At 36.3% G+C, this 18,516-nt stretch overlaps 1 protein-coding gene across 3 annotated transcripts; it reads right to left on the minus strand.

Annotated features, from left to right (window-relative positions):
* Positions 1–357: 357 nt before the first annotated feature.
* Positions 358–17,888, minus strand: ciita (class II, major histocompatibility complex, transactivator). 3 transcript variants are annotated; one of them, XM_084109863.1, is made up of 20 exons: positions 17,457–17,888; positions 10,271–10,321; positions 10,101–10,160; positions 9,972–10,004; positions 9,707–9,796; positions 9,557–9,625; positions 9,154–9,288; positions 8,970–9,062; positions 8,820–8,870; positions 8,264–8,383; positions 4,656–4,727; positions 2,894–4,574; positions 2,210–2,389; positions 2,038–2,103; positions 1,867–1,947; positions 1,703–1,786; positions 1,490–1,573; positions 1,293–1,376; positions 996–1,079; positions 358–698 (listed from the first exon to the last, which is right to left on the minus strand). In XM_084109863.1, the coding sequence occupies exons 1-20, from the start codon at positions 17,776–17,778 to the stop codon at positions 623–625; spliced, it is 3,516 nt and encodes a 1,171-aa protein (XP_083965989.1). In that variant the 5' UTR covers positions 17,779–17,888; the 3' UTR covers positions 358–622. The 3 variants fall into 3 exon arrangements, with proteins under 3 accessions (XP_083965989.1, XP_083965991.1, XP_083965990.1); XM_084109865.1 differs by lacking the exon at positions 17,457–17,888 and adding an exon at positions 10,797–10,966; XM_084109864.1 differs by lacking the exon at positions 17,457–17,888 and adding an exon at positions 10,658–10,763.
* Between the last annotated feature and the right edge of the window lie 628 nt (positions 17,889–18,516).

An 18,516-nucleotide genomic window follows, 5' to 3' on the forward strand; every position in this document is an offset into this window, starting at 1 on the left:
TATTTGAGTTTCACTTACCCGCTCTATATATATTTAATAAATGATTAATTGCACTTTTTGTGTTGCCATGGTGTCTCATTTGACTTTCAAATATCTGTTGCCATATTACAAAAACATACTGTTAACAGTGGACTTCCCTGAAATTGCCTACTCTAGCTTTAAAACTCAATTTAATGACTCTTTGTGTATCCATCAAGTAAGAAGTAGTATTTACATATATTAACATTACATACGATAGCTTGTATAGATAGATAGCCATAACTGAATAGTAATAACTTGTTCAAATTGAATTATCCTTATTCATTATAAATATGTTTGATTTATCTGAAACTGACAATCATGAAAACCAAACTCATAGAACTTTGTAAAAAGTTTATTGTAAAAAACAACAACAGAACAATAAGTAGACTACAGTAAGTGCTGAGAAACAGTATATCCACAAACATTTCAGAAAGTGCAAATCAGTCACATGTAAAGTAATTTCAGTGAGAAAGTGGAACAACTTTTTGAAGCAGTTTAGTGTGATGAACTAATGAATTGTATAATGAATGGTGCTTTTGTAAAAAAACAAAAATCCTCGCTTATTGTAACAATCTCTATTATGTGCCCATTTTAAAATGTGTCAAAGTGATCTTATCCGTGGATCTTGAAGACGAAGGTGTTCAAAAACTCCATATGGAATGCAGTCATTCCACAGCCTGAGGGAGAAGAAAAAACAAGATCATTTGCATCTCATGAAAAGCATAAAAGCTATACAATGATGAATGATAGTGGACATAATTCATAATCTTAGTGACTGTGGTCAGATTTTAGAGATTAACTTCTGTCTGTCTTCTGGACTGTGTTTCAACTAGCTCAAATGTGATGCTTAGTCTTAGTTAGTAGAGATGCTAGTATCTGAGACCTAATACAAGAAAGAAAGTTATGCAAGTAAAAGTTAATGTACTGGCCTATCAGACCAATATCCCAAATGATGTTAAAGATTAGACACTCACTCCAAAGACTTCATTCCATTGCAGTTTTTCAGAGCAGCACTGAGCTTTGTAGCTCCAATGTCTGTGAACTTGTTGAACTTTACACTAAAAAGTAAATAACAAGAAATGCATAGATATAATATAATGTAATAAAATAACATTTCTTACATTTTATTTGAACTGAAGACAATTAGAATAGAACAAAAGAGAAACCAAATGTCAAAAATGACTAAGATACTTAAATTACCGAAACAAAATAAATGTTCTTGTTGTTTAAATCTATTTCGAGGATTAACCTTAATTTGGATAAGTACTTACTCCAAGTCCTGCAGGAATTTCATGTCTGGTAAAACCAAAGCCAGGTGTTCAGCTCCACTGTCAGCAATCACATTTCCATACAGGCTAGAAGTGAGGAAAGTGGAATAATTGTGTCAAAACAGTGAGGTTTTTATAAACAGTTCCAAAATTCAGGTTTTATTTAATAAGTATATAGTTATTTCCGAGAGTTACTGTACCTGAGGCTCTGTAGAGAAGGAATTGAGGCTAGAGCTTTAGCCAGTTTCTCCACACCGGCATCTCCAATGAAGTTTTGAGACAGACTGGGTGGTGGGAACATTGGTCAGTTCAGTTGTGACACAGTTCCTTTACAGGTTATAATCATGTGGAAAATGGAGTCTTCCAGACACTAAATGTGTTATATTTAAGGGCATAAATGTTTCAAAACTTACTTCAGCAATTTCAGACATGCCAAAAACTGTAAAACGCCAGATAGCTTCTCAGCTCCAGAGTCTCCTATTTGGTTTTTCTCAAGACTGAAATACAAAAAAAAAAAAAAAATCTTAAAATCTTATTCTGATCCAACTTGCGACAAAATCCACCACAGAATACTCACTCCAGATGTTGGAGAGACTCCAGAGAAGGTAGGACCTCTATGAGTTTAGGGAAAAGTTCTGGGCCATTCTGGACTCCAAGCCTACAATGCAGAACACACCACCCAATATAAGCAACACTGAATGGATAATGAATGCAGGAGCAGGAAAAGATAAGAGTGAGATTTGCATACTCAAATTCTAGTCTCTGCAGATGCTGGAGTGCTGGTACACCTTCATCCAGTGCAGAAACCAATTCACTGAAAATACAGCCATTTTCCTTATCAACATCATCATTTTATGCCACAACTGGAATTGAAAAACAGACAAACAATGATAGTCATTGGAATAAAACTGATGCTGTACCTCCTTGGTAACTTCTTCTCTCTGTGAATTCGGACAAGGCCAGGCAGGCTCTCTATCTGATAAACTTGTGTTGCCTTGAATGGGTTCAAGGTGAATTTCTCAATGGCTTTTTTCAGGTTCAGTTCATCGTTGCTTTGATGCAAAACCTCCCATAAGCCAATGGTGTCTGCTGTATGTGCCCTAATGGAAAAACAAATACAATAAAACCTGAAAATTCTGTCATTTACTCATGCTCATGTTGTTCCAAACATCCTTGCTTCTGTGGAACACAAAGGCAGAAAAGTTTTCGTTGCTGTTTTCCAGGGAATTAAAATGAACTTCGAAAAGGTCTTCTAAGAGGATATGAAGTATCATTGAAGTGGACAATACAACTTGTGTGCCGTTTCTAAAATCGTTCTGACTCAATGAATAACTACTTGAATTTCGGTCTGATCATCACACAAGCTTTTGTTTGACTTGGAATAGAGAACACGAATCATATAGACTACATTTAAGGTGCTTTTACATCATTTTTGAAGCTTGAAAGCTCCAGTTTTCTGTCATTGTAATTGCATTAGAATTAAAACAATCTTCAACTTTTCTATTTTTGTATTTTCACACACAGGTTGTGGGTGGAGGGTGAATAAATGATGACAATTTTCATTTTTTTAGGTGAACTCTTCTTTTAGCAATGCAGTTTCTCACCAGAATGATTTGATACATTTGAGTCCCACAAGCTCTTTCAGGCCACTGATGGGAATGCATGTATCTTGCAGGTTAATGGAGAAGGTCCGCTTCATTGCGCTGGCTTGCCGGAGGAGATGGCATATGACATACACGTCTGAAGGGCAAAGCTGCGCCCCACAGAATGACAGATTGCCAGGCAGGTTTTTTAACAGCAGTTTGGCAAATTTGGCTCTGTTGGTCTCATAAACACAATGAAACAGTTCTAATAACCTGGCAGGAACCAAATCTTTAGGCTTCATTCTCTCCAGATGGGCTTCAACTGCCTTTCTTTTGGCCTTTATGTTGATACTGCTGTCCAGGATGCTTCCTCCGTCAGGTGCCTTCTGGAAGACCAATCCAGTGACAAACCTCTGCACCACATCCTGCGACTCTCCCTGAACCTTTCGTTTCTTCTGCTGGACTATGCAGTTTGCCACCACCATTTTTTCATTCATCTGTTTAGATTGCACCAAGTGCAAAGCGCCCAGGAGGTTCTGAGTGAAGAGGTCTGCAAAGTGGTTTTCTTGGCGTTCAGATGTTTCGTAGGATACAAGTATGCCACTTTTAAGACCGCAGCCCAGCAGCTCTGTTGAACTGCCAGGGTTTGCATGTGTATTGTGATTCTTAAATCCCTCCCATGCCATTTTGCACAATTGTGGGATGTCTGGCTGTTTCTTCTTGCATAATGAGCCGTTTCCAGGAATAGCCAATTGCAGATGTTTGGAGGTCACTCTGAGGTACAAGTCTGTGAGGGTTGAAGGCAAACCATCACCGCGACTGTCTTGGTGCTCAAGCAGGAAGCAGGTAGTCCAACAAAGTAGCGGGTTGGAGCATAAACTGAATATGTAGCTTTGACTCTTAATCTTTTTTAGTGCACTCCCTTGGAGGGAAGAATCCCCAAAATATTTTGATGTATACAACTCGATGTCTTCAGGAGAGAAGCCACCGAGCTCCAAAAGGCTGTCGATTTTTCGCAGCACCTGATTTAAAACGTCTTTAGGCCTTGTGGAGATGAGAATCGTGCAGCCCGAGAGGATTTCCTTTTGGAACAAACCCGAAAACAGCTGCTTGATGGTGTATTTAGTGTCTGTGGGTGATTTAGCAGGGGACTGAAGAAGCCCCTCAAAGTCTTTAATGTGATCAAAGCTGTCAAAGATAATGAGAACTTCATCAGGGCAGGACAGAATGTGTTTGAACACAGAATCTGAGTCCTCACAGCGAGGAGATGTAGACAAATCGAACAGTAAACCTTTCAAGCTGTAGTTAGATTGTGTGAGGTCTAAAATTTTAAAGTTCAGCAAAAAAACAAACTGAAATTGAGGCAGGCTGCCGTTCGCCCAGTCCAAGCATAAACGCTGAATGAACGTGGTTTTCCCCACTCCGGCTTTTCCGAGGAGGGCGACAGATTGTTTTGGTCTGGAATCACTGCTACAAAACAACTGACTTCTGTCCAACTTTGCTTTCTTTCGCTCTGAATCACTGAGGATGACCAGTTCTTTTTCTAAGCACTTGTTTGCATTCTTTCCAGATTTGATAAGGAGTTTCCTCTGGATCAGATGCACATCCACGTAGTGTGATTCCATTCCCATTCCCCCACGCATAGTGCAGCAGACATCTCTTGCGTGGGACTTTACGCGAAGTATGTAGTCTTTAACACATTCTGTAAAACAAACATTTATCATGTTTCCCACAGTCTAATAAAGTTATTCAGGCTTACACAATGATTAAATAGGTTTCTTACCAGGTGCTTCTGGGCGGATTTTCCTTTCGGTTTTGGAAGGTGGGGAATCAGTGTTCTTTTGTGGGTTTCCTTCTGTAATTCGCAAAACAAACAAGCAATAAATTCTGTCACTATTAATTGACCTACCATACTTGTTTTTTTTTTATTCTTATAATACAACAAGAATAAAATACAAAATAAGGCTAATACAAACTAAATCAGATACATGTACACAAGGGCGTAGATTTGGTTTGAACATTGGGGGGGTTGAAGTTTGGGTATGAGTCTGAGAATAAAATTTATGAAAAAACAAATGGGACAAATTAACGTAGGCCTACTGTAGTGATGTACAGTGTTGTACTAGCAGTTTTTATGAATCTGCTTTAACACATGCAGCCTTATTCAAGCTTTTGCCTTGATCTAAACCTATGAGTTCATAGGCAATGCTCATGAAGAGGAATATATAAATCACTTTTCTTTTTTTCTTTTTTTGTGCAATGGTCAGTCAGCCTGACGTCAGCCTGTGTCGTCATACTCAGATTCTAGTCAGAATGTGAGTTTTTAGATCGAAAATGCAACAACAGACATATTCTCATAATTTTTCAAATGAAGAGAAAGATTACTCCAAGGGATAAATTCTATTGGGGATCCCTTGTAACAAACGTAATTTGGAGATTAAATGCATTATAAAATCCTTCATAAAATCTATCCTATTAACTCATCCATCTCTAAATATTCTGATATTGATGAGACTTGCTCTTTTTGTGGTTTTGTTGAGGAAACTGTCACCCATTTATTTTGTGAGTGTAATGTAACCAATAGATTTTGGGCTGAATTAAGTGCTTTTGTTTTTGGCCCTACAAATGTGACCCACACCTTCATTTTCAAAGAGGTTATCTTTTATTATGAAAACCCAAAGCTGATGTCCCTTAAACATGTTGTTAATTTCCTTGTATGCAAAATTCTTCATCCACAAGCAAAAATGGCTTAAGTCTCCTTTGAGCTTCCCTCTTTTTCTTCCTGACCTTATTTTATTTCATCCCTTAGACTTATAAATAACAAAAAAAGTGCACATTTTTTGATGCATTATGATGATTTATTCAAAGATATGACTTTGTTGCTATGCTTTTCTTTTCTTTTCTTTTGTATAATTACATAATGTGCTGTATGCAAATCCAGGATATATTGTAAGAGATACAACCTTGCTTCACTTCCCTGAGCTTGTAATGTAAGTTCTGCAATAAAAAAAAAGTCGAGCATAGTTGCTCCACACCCATAGACATAATAAATACATCTACGCTGGATCGTACGTCAACGGCGGAGGGCAAATTTTCCATAACTCGCATAACGGAAATTGAGAAAAATGTGTGTGTGCTGCTTGGGGCTGTACAAATCGCCGCATAACTGAAAACAGGTCTCGGGGAATCACCTTTCACAAGCAAGACTGAACATTTGTTTCTGGTTGTATTTGGTCATTATATAATTAACTTAGTAATAGTCAGTCAGTCTGACTTATTTAACTAGCGATGTCGCTAACTTAGTTAACTTAGCTGTGAAAGTTGAAACATGAGTTGCCATGATTTATATTATAGTTTTAGCTTATATTATATTTTATATTATAACGTGAATTTCCTGAAATCTAAATATTCATCTATATTTTCTTAAAACCGACTTTTATGACAAGTAGCAGCTACTCGTTTCGGGTAACGTTAGGTACTTGTTGTCACTATTTCATTTATTATTTTTTATTTTCAGAGGAGAAAGGCCGCGAAATTTAAAAGTAGGCTACTACTGTTTATTGTGTCACGAAATGTAGTTTTAAGAGTTTTTCAGTCGAGAATGTAGTTGTTTAAACCTCAAATATGTGGTTTATTTATAAAGACAGCGCCTATTAAAAAATGTATCTGACGGTTTCGGAGTTGTGAGATCCATGCGATCACCGGGCGCTCAACGCTCATGTGCCCCGCCTGGAACAGCCTTACCTCGCCTAGTGCTTTAACCTTAACGTTTGCCGCTGGCTCAGATGTCTCTAGTCTAGTGGTTAAACATGACATATAATTCGTCTTGTGTATATCTAACGGGCGATCTTTGGTCTCAATCTATAATTTGTTCCCTGGCAAATCGTTTTGGCTGAGGGCAAAGTGAAGTTTCATAACTTTATATATTTAGGCTATTTAACTTTAACGTTGTGGCCTACTGAATGTTTGACTGAATCGTTTACTTTATTTCTTGACTCGTTTAGCTTCGTTCTTATACCTTTAGGCTACTTATACTTTTATAATGGCTATTGATCAATAAAACTGAAATTTAACAAAAAGAGACAGTGTTGTGTCATTTTATTTTATATAGCCCATGTAAGAATATTTTTAAATATATAAAATATTTTATATAGCCTATAGCCTACATTCTCTTCACTGTATGTAGGCCTACATAAAATAAAATGACACAACCCTGTCTCTTTTTGTTAAATGTCAGTATTATAATGTTTCATATTTGTTCATATTGTCTATATTATTCTGCAATTGATATTACATTGTATTTGCTGTTATTATTATTATTATTGTTATTATAATATTATACCACTTGCGATTATCAATCTATTATAGTTATGCTGTTAAATTATTGTACTATTCACTAGTCACTATTTAACTTATTATTTTTTATTGTTTATATTCTGTAATTGATATTTCATAGTCTATTGCTATTATAATAGTATTGTGTATAAACGATATACTATTATCAATATATTATTATTATTATATTATTGTACTTATGATATTATATAATTATACTATTATACATTACTATTTTATTTGCTGTATACGGTTTATTTTATTGATTATACACTAAACTATTTACTATTACTTCTCACTTTATCTTATATTTACTATTTGCATTGCACTGTAGTTGTAACCATATCATATGTATTACCATAAAGGATCCATCAGTTATCTTTGTTATTGCTAAAATCGGGTCAAAGACAGAAAATGCTTTTTCCACAATAAGAAAACTTTATTTCATTGAATGTGAAAATTAAATTATTTCTCAGTATTATGGGTCTTCACAATTCTTATCCAAGAATAAAAAGCCAAATACATTGACAATTCCTTATTAAAAAAATACTTTATAAGTCTAACTATCGAGATTTTAAATAACTAGAGATGGAACTTTTTGTACACCACGTACAATCCACTGAAATCGGTTGATAAAAGTAAACATTATTTTTGTTTTTATCCAGAGAAACCGCAGCTCACCCATTTACTTGCATTTGTTTACAGCGCAGAGGTGTTGAGAGCTGCCAAAAGGGCGTCTATGCATGTATTAAGTCTATGTCCACATCGCATCAAGTCCAGACCGAACTTCCCGACCTCAAATGTTGTGGGCTGGGCTAAGTTCGGCTGGCATCCAGGCTAATGGTCAGTTGGAGTGCTTTAGAACTGAGGATTATACATAAAATGAGCATGCACAAAACTACACGTGTAAATATTTATCTGTATTAATATTTATTCTTGTCAAAGAAGCAAATGACTCTTGAAACCTGTGCAAAGGTTTCCGCTATTTTTGAAACAGAATACGAAGCAGTAACCAAGCACAGACACACATTTTCTGTCCTCAAACCCTGAACTCACCTTTTATAGGAGAGAGTGTGTCTACAGATACTGATGGCAAACCCGTGCATGCACGGTCTGAGGATGAGCCGACTGGGAGTACTGAAACCGTGAGCTCTGGTGGGGCAACTGTGCCATCAGCTGGAAAAGAAAGAATTCTTTTACTACACACCACAGTATTGCTAAAAACAAATCTGACTCGATGTCCAATCAAAAATAGCCCAAAACTACCACAATGACCCAATCCCAAACATCCAAACTAAAATAAAATTTTTTATATGTATAAAATACAAATCACTATATAGGAGTAATCATAAACAGTCTATTTTTGTACCCTACCAGTGGCCCTCCCTCACAAAACTCATCATCTAGCATAGTTTTATCATTGGTGGAAGAATGTAAAATGTATAATAGATATTAATACAAGCATTTCAGTCAAATACAGTTTATGCACATTTATCCTTTTATCCACGTCAACAGTCTAAAAGTAGCCCAACTCCACAGGAAAACTGCAGACTTGACAACCCATGCCAAAGAGGCTTAATTATCCATGAGACAACATCTTTTTTTAACTTACCAGGTGAAAGTGGAAGTATCTGAGTGCCTGGACTCACATGTTGGGGCGACACTGCATAGATTGGATGTGAAAGGAGAGATCAAGTGAATAAAAGAATTAAAGAACATACAGGCACATGCAGCTGTTTGATGATGATAGCAGTTGACTCACCAAGCACATACGTGGGCCATGTCGGAACCACAGTGCCGATCAGAGGCGGCGTAAAAGGGCAGATGTTCTGGATGAACTGTAGTGCTGAACCACCTGAGTGATCCAAAGAGTCATAGTCAATGTTCAAAGCCAAGGCCTAGTTTTTTTTTACAATATGAAAATAAAAAAAACCTACAAAACTCACCACTAGATGGCAGAGGAAGGGGTCTGAATGGTATACGTAAAATATTCTGGAACGTGTTTGAGCTCAACTGGAAATTACTCTGAGATGTAATGGTGGGCGTCTTTCCTCTTGAGGGGCTTTCAGGGCACGCTGTTGCTGTAACAAAGACATGCTTTTGGTTTGCATCATTGTTTCATTTGTGGTTTCATTGCTACAGAGAGCTGCATTAATAACAAATATGTTTCCTTTCTTTTAAGTTCTAAAAACAATATATACACACACAAATTGTGTTACTTAAAACAGAAGTAAAAAAAGAGCCCTATGTTTAAAACTAGTTTGGGAGTTAAATAATTCAACACTTCTGGTTCTGGCCATTAAACCATTACAATGATTGTATAATGCTACATTGTGATGTTTGAATTACCTTTTTTGTTGCGTTTGTACAAGGGTTTGCCATCAGTATCCGTGCGGGTTTTGTTTGAAGGTGAATCAACTATCAATAGAAAACATACCTCTTACTTACTAATTTCAATACAGGTATTTCATATGAGAACATAAGAGAAAATAACATTACCTTTTCGCTTTCTTGAGCTTTTGTTTGTCAAAGAAGCATTTTCTTGACCTAGTGCTTGGCTAGGTTGTGTGCAAATTGTGTCAGGGTCAACTGTTGTTTGTAAAGCAGATGTGAAAGACATTACAAAATGTATTTAACTTTATTTTTCGAATAAAACAATGTGATGCAAATGCATTAACAAACATGCATTGGTTCCCCTTCAATTCCAAAAATATTATTTAAAAATATAATTCTATTCAAACAATATTATGTTAGGGAGTCTTACATAGAAAACTGAGGTTTTCAAGGAAGTTGGGATCTGCCAAGACAAGGAAGGAAATTATTTATAGCCTTCATGACATAGGCCTACAGCTTTTATTTGCACAATGAAATGTGGGTAATGTGTGAAACTGACCAAATAAAGCTTCTTCAGATTCACTCTGAATGGACTCAAGATATTCTAAGAGGACATTATCTGTGAAAACAAAAGGGAAATATCATTTGTAAACTTGCTCAATTTGCTCAAATGCCAAATAGGGCTACATTTGTTTACCACGTTAAAATAACTGCATATAGGCTACTCACCAGGTAAGAGTTCAGACATTGGGTCTGAGACAATATTTTGCAATTCAGCATCTGTTGTAACACAGTGACACAATATATTAAATGTTTTTAATCATGACATAAATATGCCGTTACAATTTCACGAGGTGGGCATCGTAGTAGCGTGGACGCGCAAGATGCTGTGCATGAAGCGCGCGCTTTCCGCAAAAAAATTGCGAGGGGGAAAACCCCGTTTCGGATATATAAATATTTGTCTGACCTGACGATTCAAATTATAAATTTCTTTTGTAATACAAATTACTGGTTTTATGGAGCAAAGTAAAATAAGTACGACGCAAAACGCATTAGGTAGCCTACATAATTTAACTGTAGCCTAGTCTATAATAAATGAAAATCTTTTAACTTTACCTGTTCCACTGATACAGTCCATGTTTACTCAGAATTATTTATCCATTACATTAAAGTTGTGAAGAAAATCAGCCTTTGCTGAAAACGCATTACATAATTTAACTGTAGTCTATAATAAATGAAAATCTTTTAACTTCACCTGTTCCACTGATACAGTCCATGTTTACTCAGAATTATTTATCCATTACATTAAAGTTGTGAAGAAAATTATCCTTATTGCGCACGACGTGTCCTCAGATTACACTGTGGTAAGGCATAGTCTGGCAAACACCAAAACAGGCTGCACTGTCTCTGCACACTTTTACTTTCAGTATGAGAAAGAGGGTGGTTTGGTTAGGCAGAAACCCAAACTCACCTCCCTCTATCGTTTAGAAAATGTATTCATTCTGAGTGCATGAAGATGATGATGATAATGATATATAATATCTACTGAATTATTTTACTGTCATGTGTTTTACCCTGATGGTGATCTGTCTTTATAAGTAATCATGTGACCTTACATTGTATCAACTGTGTTAATATTAGTATATTTTACAGTAACAAACACGTTAAGAGGTTTATGTATTAACATTATATAATTTAATGACATACGGTAAGGAACTCTAAAATATGTATCTTGTTTGTTAATAAGCTGAAAAAACTCAATCACTACGTAGTCAATACGTTATAAGCCTGGCACTCCTATGTGATAATGCTGCACCCTGGAGAGGCAGGTATTTTCCATTGTCTGTTGTGACCTTTTCTTTTTTTTTTCTTCACACACACTGGTCTTTATAAACCACCTGTTTATGCCATGATTTCCGGAAACCTGTTGAATCTGTGAATGCCAACAACCCCTCTGCAATCCTGCCATTTACAGTGAAGTTCCCAGCTCCAAAACAAAAGATAACATCTCATGCCACCCTCCACCTAAAATGAAAGCACGCAGACTGGTATGACAACTTTGTTTGCTTTAGTTTTTTTAATCAGTACTGCCCATAGTAGAAACTATCCCACAATAGAAACCGTCTCACAGACTTGCCTGGTTTGCTGGTGACACATCTTACAGTACAATGTCTCACAGTCAACTCATATTGTATATTGAAGAAGGAAATGTATTACAGTGGCTTCTTTGGGTTGAATTCTGACATCTTTCTGTGTTATTTTTAATCAGCAATCCTCACTGACTCCATGCCACACATAACAGCTTGCTTAGAAAGCAACTCTAGTATATGTGAGAGATCGAGTTACAGGTGCATCCTGTCAAGCACTATTACTGTTGCAAAACTATAGCACCTTAACGGGTTCTGTCAGACAGTTCATATATAGAACCTTTTAGGGGTTCCCATCATGGGATTATACAATCATTTAAGATATTTGTCATTATACAGAACCTTTTTGCCATGAATTGTTCTTTAAATTTTAATCAAGAATCCTATAGTTCTATTTAGAACCCCATTGACACTTTTCTTTTGTTTGAGTGCAAATGTGGTCAGTATTTATATATAGAACTAGTATCCTGCAGTGTTGTTTTAAATGTTTATTCACACCCTCCTGTAGTAGCTACTGTACTCAAAACTGTAAGAGACAGTCTTTGCAAGAATTGCAAAAATCTAACCTTTCATTGAAGTAAAAGAATTGAAAGTGGATGGGTAAATCACATTACGTAATATGCGACATGTTGGCCACAATTATTGGCACCCCTAGATTTTTTTTATGAGTAAAATATCTCTGAAGTATATTCTCATTAAGATTATTTAGCACACCAGGGTGCCTAGGAACATGAAACTTTTGTCTAGCTATGACTTCTTGTTTTACAGGAGTATAAATATGAGGAAACACAAAGGCCAAAATACCCTAATCATTCATCACAATGAGTAAAACCAAAGAATATAGTTCTGATGCAACAAAAGATTGCTGAGCTTCACAAAATAGAAAGTGGCTGTTAGAAAATAGCTTTAGCATTGAAAATCCCCATTTCCACCATCAGGGAAATAAGAAGTTCCAATCAACTAAACATGTTACCAATCTGCCATGTTACCAATCTGCCTGCGAGTCTATATTGTTTTAATGCACGGCGAGGAGGAAAGTTGAGTGGCCAAAGACTCTTCAAGGATCACAGATGGAGAACTGCAGAGATTATCTGAGTCTTATGAAAGCCTATAATAAAAATAATAATAATAATAATAAAACGGCACCTACATCACCACTTGTTTGGGAGGGTTTCAAGAAAAATCCTCCTTGTTCATCCAAAAACAAACACGACAGGAACTTCAAAAGGGACCGGATTCTATGGTCAGGTGAAACAAAAAAAGATTTTTTTGGGGGTGATAAAAAGTACCCCATGCCCACGGTTAAATATACTGCTGGATCTTCAATGTTGTGGGCCTTTTTTTTTTTTTTGCTGGAGGTCCTGGACATCTTGTTCAGATACATGGTATCATGGATTCAAGCAAATACCAGCAGATAAAAAAATCAAAACCTGACGACATCTGCTAGAAATCTTATAATGTGTCGTGGTTGGATCTTCCATCAGGACAACGATCCAAAACAAACATCAAAAATCCGCGCCAGCGAGCGCGTTGGGCCGTTTAGTGAAACTGACGCATGTCTAATGGCAGATGAAGTAAAACTGCAAATCTTCATTATGAGTCCTAATCATAAATACAGTGCATGTTCACAATGACAGTTTAAATAAATAAAATAATGATTTAAACTACTTCTGATATAAACATTTAGATTAAATGGCACTCATTAATGGAGTTAAACACTTAAATGACATGAAATCATTACTGAGAAGTTACAAAAACAAATTATATTCAATAAACAGAAATATTTGTAGTGGATGCGATGCTTTTGAACACTTTTCCAGTGGGATGCTGTGCATAATAATAACAAGGGCTATATCTGTTTCCATTAAAATCAATTAAAATTACTATTTGGCCAGTGGAAAAGATTGAGAAAAACTTTCTCTGACATGTATTTTATATTATTTTATTTATTTATTCAAAAACAAGGCAAGGATAGGCTAAAAATTATTTTTAGATAAAATATGGCATCACGTGGATGAGAATGCATATGCAAATGATATGCAGATGAGGATATGCATAGAAAAACGAGGCGTTGTGAGCTCCGTATATGGTTCGGGGAGGAGACGCATGGTTTTACTTGTGTGTGTATACGCAAAATATAGCTCTTGTGCGTAAGCACACATCTACGATGAAAACCACGGAAAGTTATAGGCTTGGAGAGATATGGAGGAGTGGCCTATGGTCTCTGATCTCGTCAGGCAGAGGTGGACAAAGTACACAACTTCCTTACTTGAGTGAAAGTATAGATACTACTGGTCAAATATTACTCCGTTACAAGTAAAAGTTGTAAAGACCGATTCTTACTTAAGTAAAAGTACAGAAGTACTCGTTTTTAAAAGTACTTAAGTATCAAAAGTAAAAAGTAAATGTCAATGCATTGTTTTATTATTGTTGCATTGTTGAATGTAATACTTACAGTACCGTATGCCTCTGAATCTATGCCTGCCCTCATATCAATATCACATTTATTTCTAGAACACAGTTCCAGTAGTGGGATTGAATATGAGATTGAATAAGTCACTCAATAACGTCTACAATGGTTTCGGACACACAAATGGCTGTTCCCTCAAATAGTGCCCTTGGCTTAGTTTTTTGGCTTTGACGTCAACCCGACTTTCATTTCCAACCAAAATCCAACGTCTGTCCGACGTCGGGTTCTGACGTAAATCTGACGTCGGGTTCTAACGTAAATCTGACGTCGGGTTCTGACGTAAATCTGACGTCGGGTTATGACGTAAATCTGACGTCGGGTTTTGACGTCAACCCGACTTTCATTTCCAAACCAAAATCATCCCCTGACTGACGTTACTACTTTCTACTCAAGGACCTTGACAGAAAAGTAGTGGAGTAAAAAGTATGATATTTGTCTTTCAAATGTAGTGAAGTTAAAGTAAAAAGTTTCCAGAAAAGATAATACTCAAGTAAAGTACAGATACTCAAAAAGTGTACTTAAGTACAGTACTCAAGTAAATGTACTTTGTTACTGTCCACCTCTGTCGTCAGGTGTTCTCCAAACTCATCAGGCATTATAGGAGAAGACTCAGAGCTGTTATCTTGACAAAAGGAGGTTGCAAAAAGTATTTAATAAAAGGGTGCCTGCCAATTATTGTGGCCTACGAGTTTTAAAGAAAAACAGTCATTTCATAATGCAGGGTTCTTGCAGGTTTCAGCAAGTCAAATTTAAGACCTTTTTAAGACATTTTAAGACCATAAAGATTGAAATTTAAGACCTACACGACGCATTACCAAATAAATATTCAAATCAAAGAATTCATTTAATTTCAATGAATTCAGTAATTGAAAAAGCATTAATTTAATTTACAGATAAATCACATTAGTAACCTTCCACACCCAACAGCGTGTCAGAGAAAAGAACAGAATCAGATATAAATTTTTTATAGAAAACTGCATATTATACTGTAAAAAACACATAATTAGTTGATTTTAGTTGATCATAGTTGATCATAACTAGAGATGAAATGGCATGAACATTTAATTTCATTATTATAGTAACAAAAATGATCACGGTTATCACAGAATCATGTTCAAAAAGTATTAATACTATACAATGAAATTAATTCACCAAGTTTTATGTCGAAAACCAGGAAATAACAAATAAATTTAGCATCAATATGCACTTTTTGTTTACATAAACAATAAAATAATACCATTAAAAATGGTACCATTAAAAATTTATTTTACACGTTAAAATAAAGGTTTGACAAAAAAGGTTTTAGAAAAAGATAAACCTCACATATTTCAGACTTTCAATAATTTTTTATAAAAAGAATGAGTCAAAAAAGATAAATTACTGACATTTACAATGTACTTTAGCTTATCTTTTATTATTAATAGTAAAATTCGGTCCTATTTTCCCGTCTGGCGTCTGTCGTTGCTATGCAACCATGCCCTGCAAAGAATTTTAGTGGCTAATAGATTTCCACCACCAAAAAACGCTTGTTGTAGCTCTGCTACAAGATTTATTTACCGAGAAGAGAAAAACACCCGTAGTGTTTGGGTGCACCCGCATCCTTCCTGTTGACTGAGCTTTCAGACAGCGCCTGGAAAAAAACGAGCGCGTCGCTTCAATTATGAGCACGCTTACCGCGCGCCTACATTTGAACGAACTTGAGCGCGCAAAAGACGCGATATGTGAACGGCCTCTTGGCGAGCGACGTGTTGGAGACCCCTGCTCTAGAGCTCCGCTTCGTAGGCTACGACTCGATACTTTTTTGCTACTTTGTAATAACTTTCTGCGGCCAGCGTTTCTGGAAATAAACGAGGGTAAACACTTTTTAAGACCTGACTAAATGAAATTTAAGACCGCAGATGAAAATCTGTCCGTTTTTAAGACGTTTTAAGGCCTTAAATTTAAAGTTCCGAATTTTAGACTTTTAAAGACTTTTTAAGACCCCGCGGGAACCCTGATAATGTGATTTACACTCCACTTTCAATTCTTTTACTTCAAGGTTTGATTTTTTTGCGGACTTTTTGAATAAAAGATCAAAAGGATAAACTGATGATCAAAATGCTAAACAATTATCAAAATTATCAAATTTATTTTTACAGCCATCTTTGATCATATTTACCAGGGGTGCCAATAGTTTTGACCACAACTGTAATTAGGATGAATCTGTGCTGAGACTGGGTTAAGTCTTATGCAGCATTGTGGGGAAAAAGGGTCCATCATGTGATTGAGAAATGTATCTGAGAAAATTATAAACATTTTTGTTAAATAGTTTTTTTTAAGTAAGTTTTCCATGGCAGGGTTATGTAAAAGACCACATTTGCTTAGTATTGCTATAATACACATTTAAATACATATCATGCATGGTAAAACAAACAAAACAAATTAAAACAGATTTTGTCTTCGTATTGGCTGTGAATTATTCAATGAAGCATTTCGCCCCGAAAATTGCAGCTGTAGGGTAAAGTGTTAAACGCTTCGGGGTAAGCTATGTCAGCGACTCAACCATAGTTATATTAAGTTCTTCATCCAAATACTAATTGCAAAAGCAAATAACAATAAAAAAAAATACTATTACATTGTTCGCATTTTAAATATGGGGGCCAAATTTATTCGAAGAATCAGAGAATCTTCTTCTGGCTGGTTCATGAACATTAAGAAAATGTAAATAATGTGCAGCAAAATAAGATGTTGATAGGGAATTTAATCCATAATGACTCTTTATTAGTTGCTGATGTGGCAATCATTAATGAATGGTTTAGTTAGTCATACATTAACTCACGATAATCTGTTCATAGCATGAATTAGTACAAATTAATGCACCTGTGTTGTAAAGTGTTACCAAACCTTTTTATAAAGAAAGTTTTGTGCAATGGAAAAGTTCCATGAATCTTCAGCAATTAAATGGTAAATGGACTGCATTTATATAGCGCTTTCACAGACCTATGGCCACCAAAGCGCTTTACATTGCCTCACATTCACCCATTCATACACCGACGGCGGTGTCAGCCATGCCCCATCCAGTTCGTCGGGAGCAGCTGGGGTTAGGTGTCTTGCTCATGGACACCTCGACACTTGGTCAAGTGGAACCGGGGATTGAACCACCAACCTTTCGGTTTGTAGACAACCTACATGAACCACTGAGCCACTGCCGCCCAAATTAATGCCATTAAAGTAAAATAAATGTTATAAATAATATAAATACACGGTAAGCAGACACAAAAAAGGGAAATAAAAAGAACATTTAAAGACGTTAACTCACCAGAAGGAACAAAATCTTCCAGTTTTCTGAGTGCTGAATCCAGGATGCCTTGGCTGATGTCCCAGTTTTGCCAGATAGGTAAAGAGAGTCTTCTGGCCAGATATTCTCCATCATTACAAACGACTTCACACAAGCGCTGCTCTTCAACTTCTCCATCCTTGTAGAGAGACTGGTAATACTTTGTAGAAAAGACGTTGGCCTCGTGCAGTTCTCTGAGAAGATTGTGTACCAGGCCAGGGCTAACCTGTAAAGCTTTTCTCACCTGAAACAACACATCCTCAAAGGGAACCATGACTGGACAGCAGCTGAGTGATCCTCTCATTTCAATGCTTTATTTCCTCCTTTCTATACAAATGCCAAATGATCTGTGCTTTGGTTCCTGGATAAAAAGCTCTGGTAAAAACCACAGCAGATTCCATTTGTCTGCTTTGTACTACACTGTTTAAGGACAACCAGTTTTACCCAGGTCAGGTGAGGACAGTTTCACATGTACTTTTTCCACAAGAAAACTAATGTTGCTGACGTGCTGTGCATGGACAAATCAAGAGACCACATCTCCATCTCACTTCTCTTTTGTTACTAGGAATTTATATGGAAGAGATTCAATGTATACATGCCAGATCACAACCCTTACCAATATAATACCGAAAAAGAAATGTGTTCCCTTCTATATACTAAATATATATTTTATATGCATCTGAGCAAATGCAGGCAGTGTACAGTATACAAGAATAAAGGTTCCCATAGTACAACCATTTTGGTTCCCCCAAAGAACCATTGTGTTTATTTTCCTTACTGTGAAGAATATTTCAATATTCTTAAGAACTTTTCCCACTGTGAACGTTGTGTGCAATGGAAAAGATCCATGGATCTTAAAGGTTCTCCATGGAACCATCAAAGCCAATAAGGAGCCTTTATTAGATTATATGGAAGTAGGAAAGCACCAACGCACAACCGAATCCAATATTTGTGTAACACCTGTCTACTGTGGTCAGTTTATGAAGGCAGCATACGGTAGATATGTTGTTCTCCAATTATGATATCCCACAATCCTTTGTGT

The sequence above is a fragment of the Abramis brama genome, assembly GCF_963993115.1.
Source record: "Abramis brama genome assembly, chromosome: 1".
Classification (NCBI taxonomy): domain Eukaryota; kingdom Metazoa; phylum Chordata; class Actinopteri; order Cypriniformes; family Leuciscidae; genus Abramis; species Abramis brama.

Coding starts and splice junctions, on each gene's coding strand:
- ciita (XM_084109863.1), bottom strand. CDS start 17,778: ATGAGAGGATCACTCAGCTGCTGTCCAGTCATGGTTCCCTTTGAGGAT. Junction 10,322..17,456: donor GGAAGATTTTGTTCCTTCTG/GTGAGTTAACGT, acceptor GTGTTACAACAG/ATGCTGAATTGCAAAATATT. Junction 4,575..4,655: donor AATCCGCCCAGAAGCACCTG/GTAAGAAACCTA, acceptor TTTGTTTTACAG/AATGTGTTAAAGACTACATA.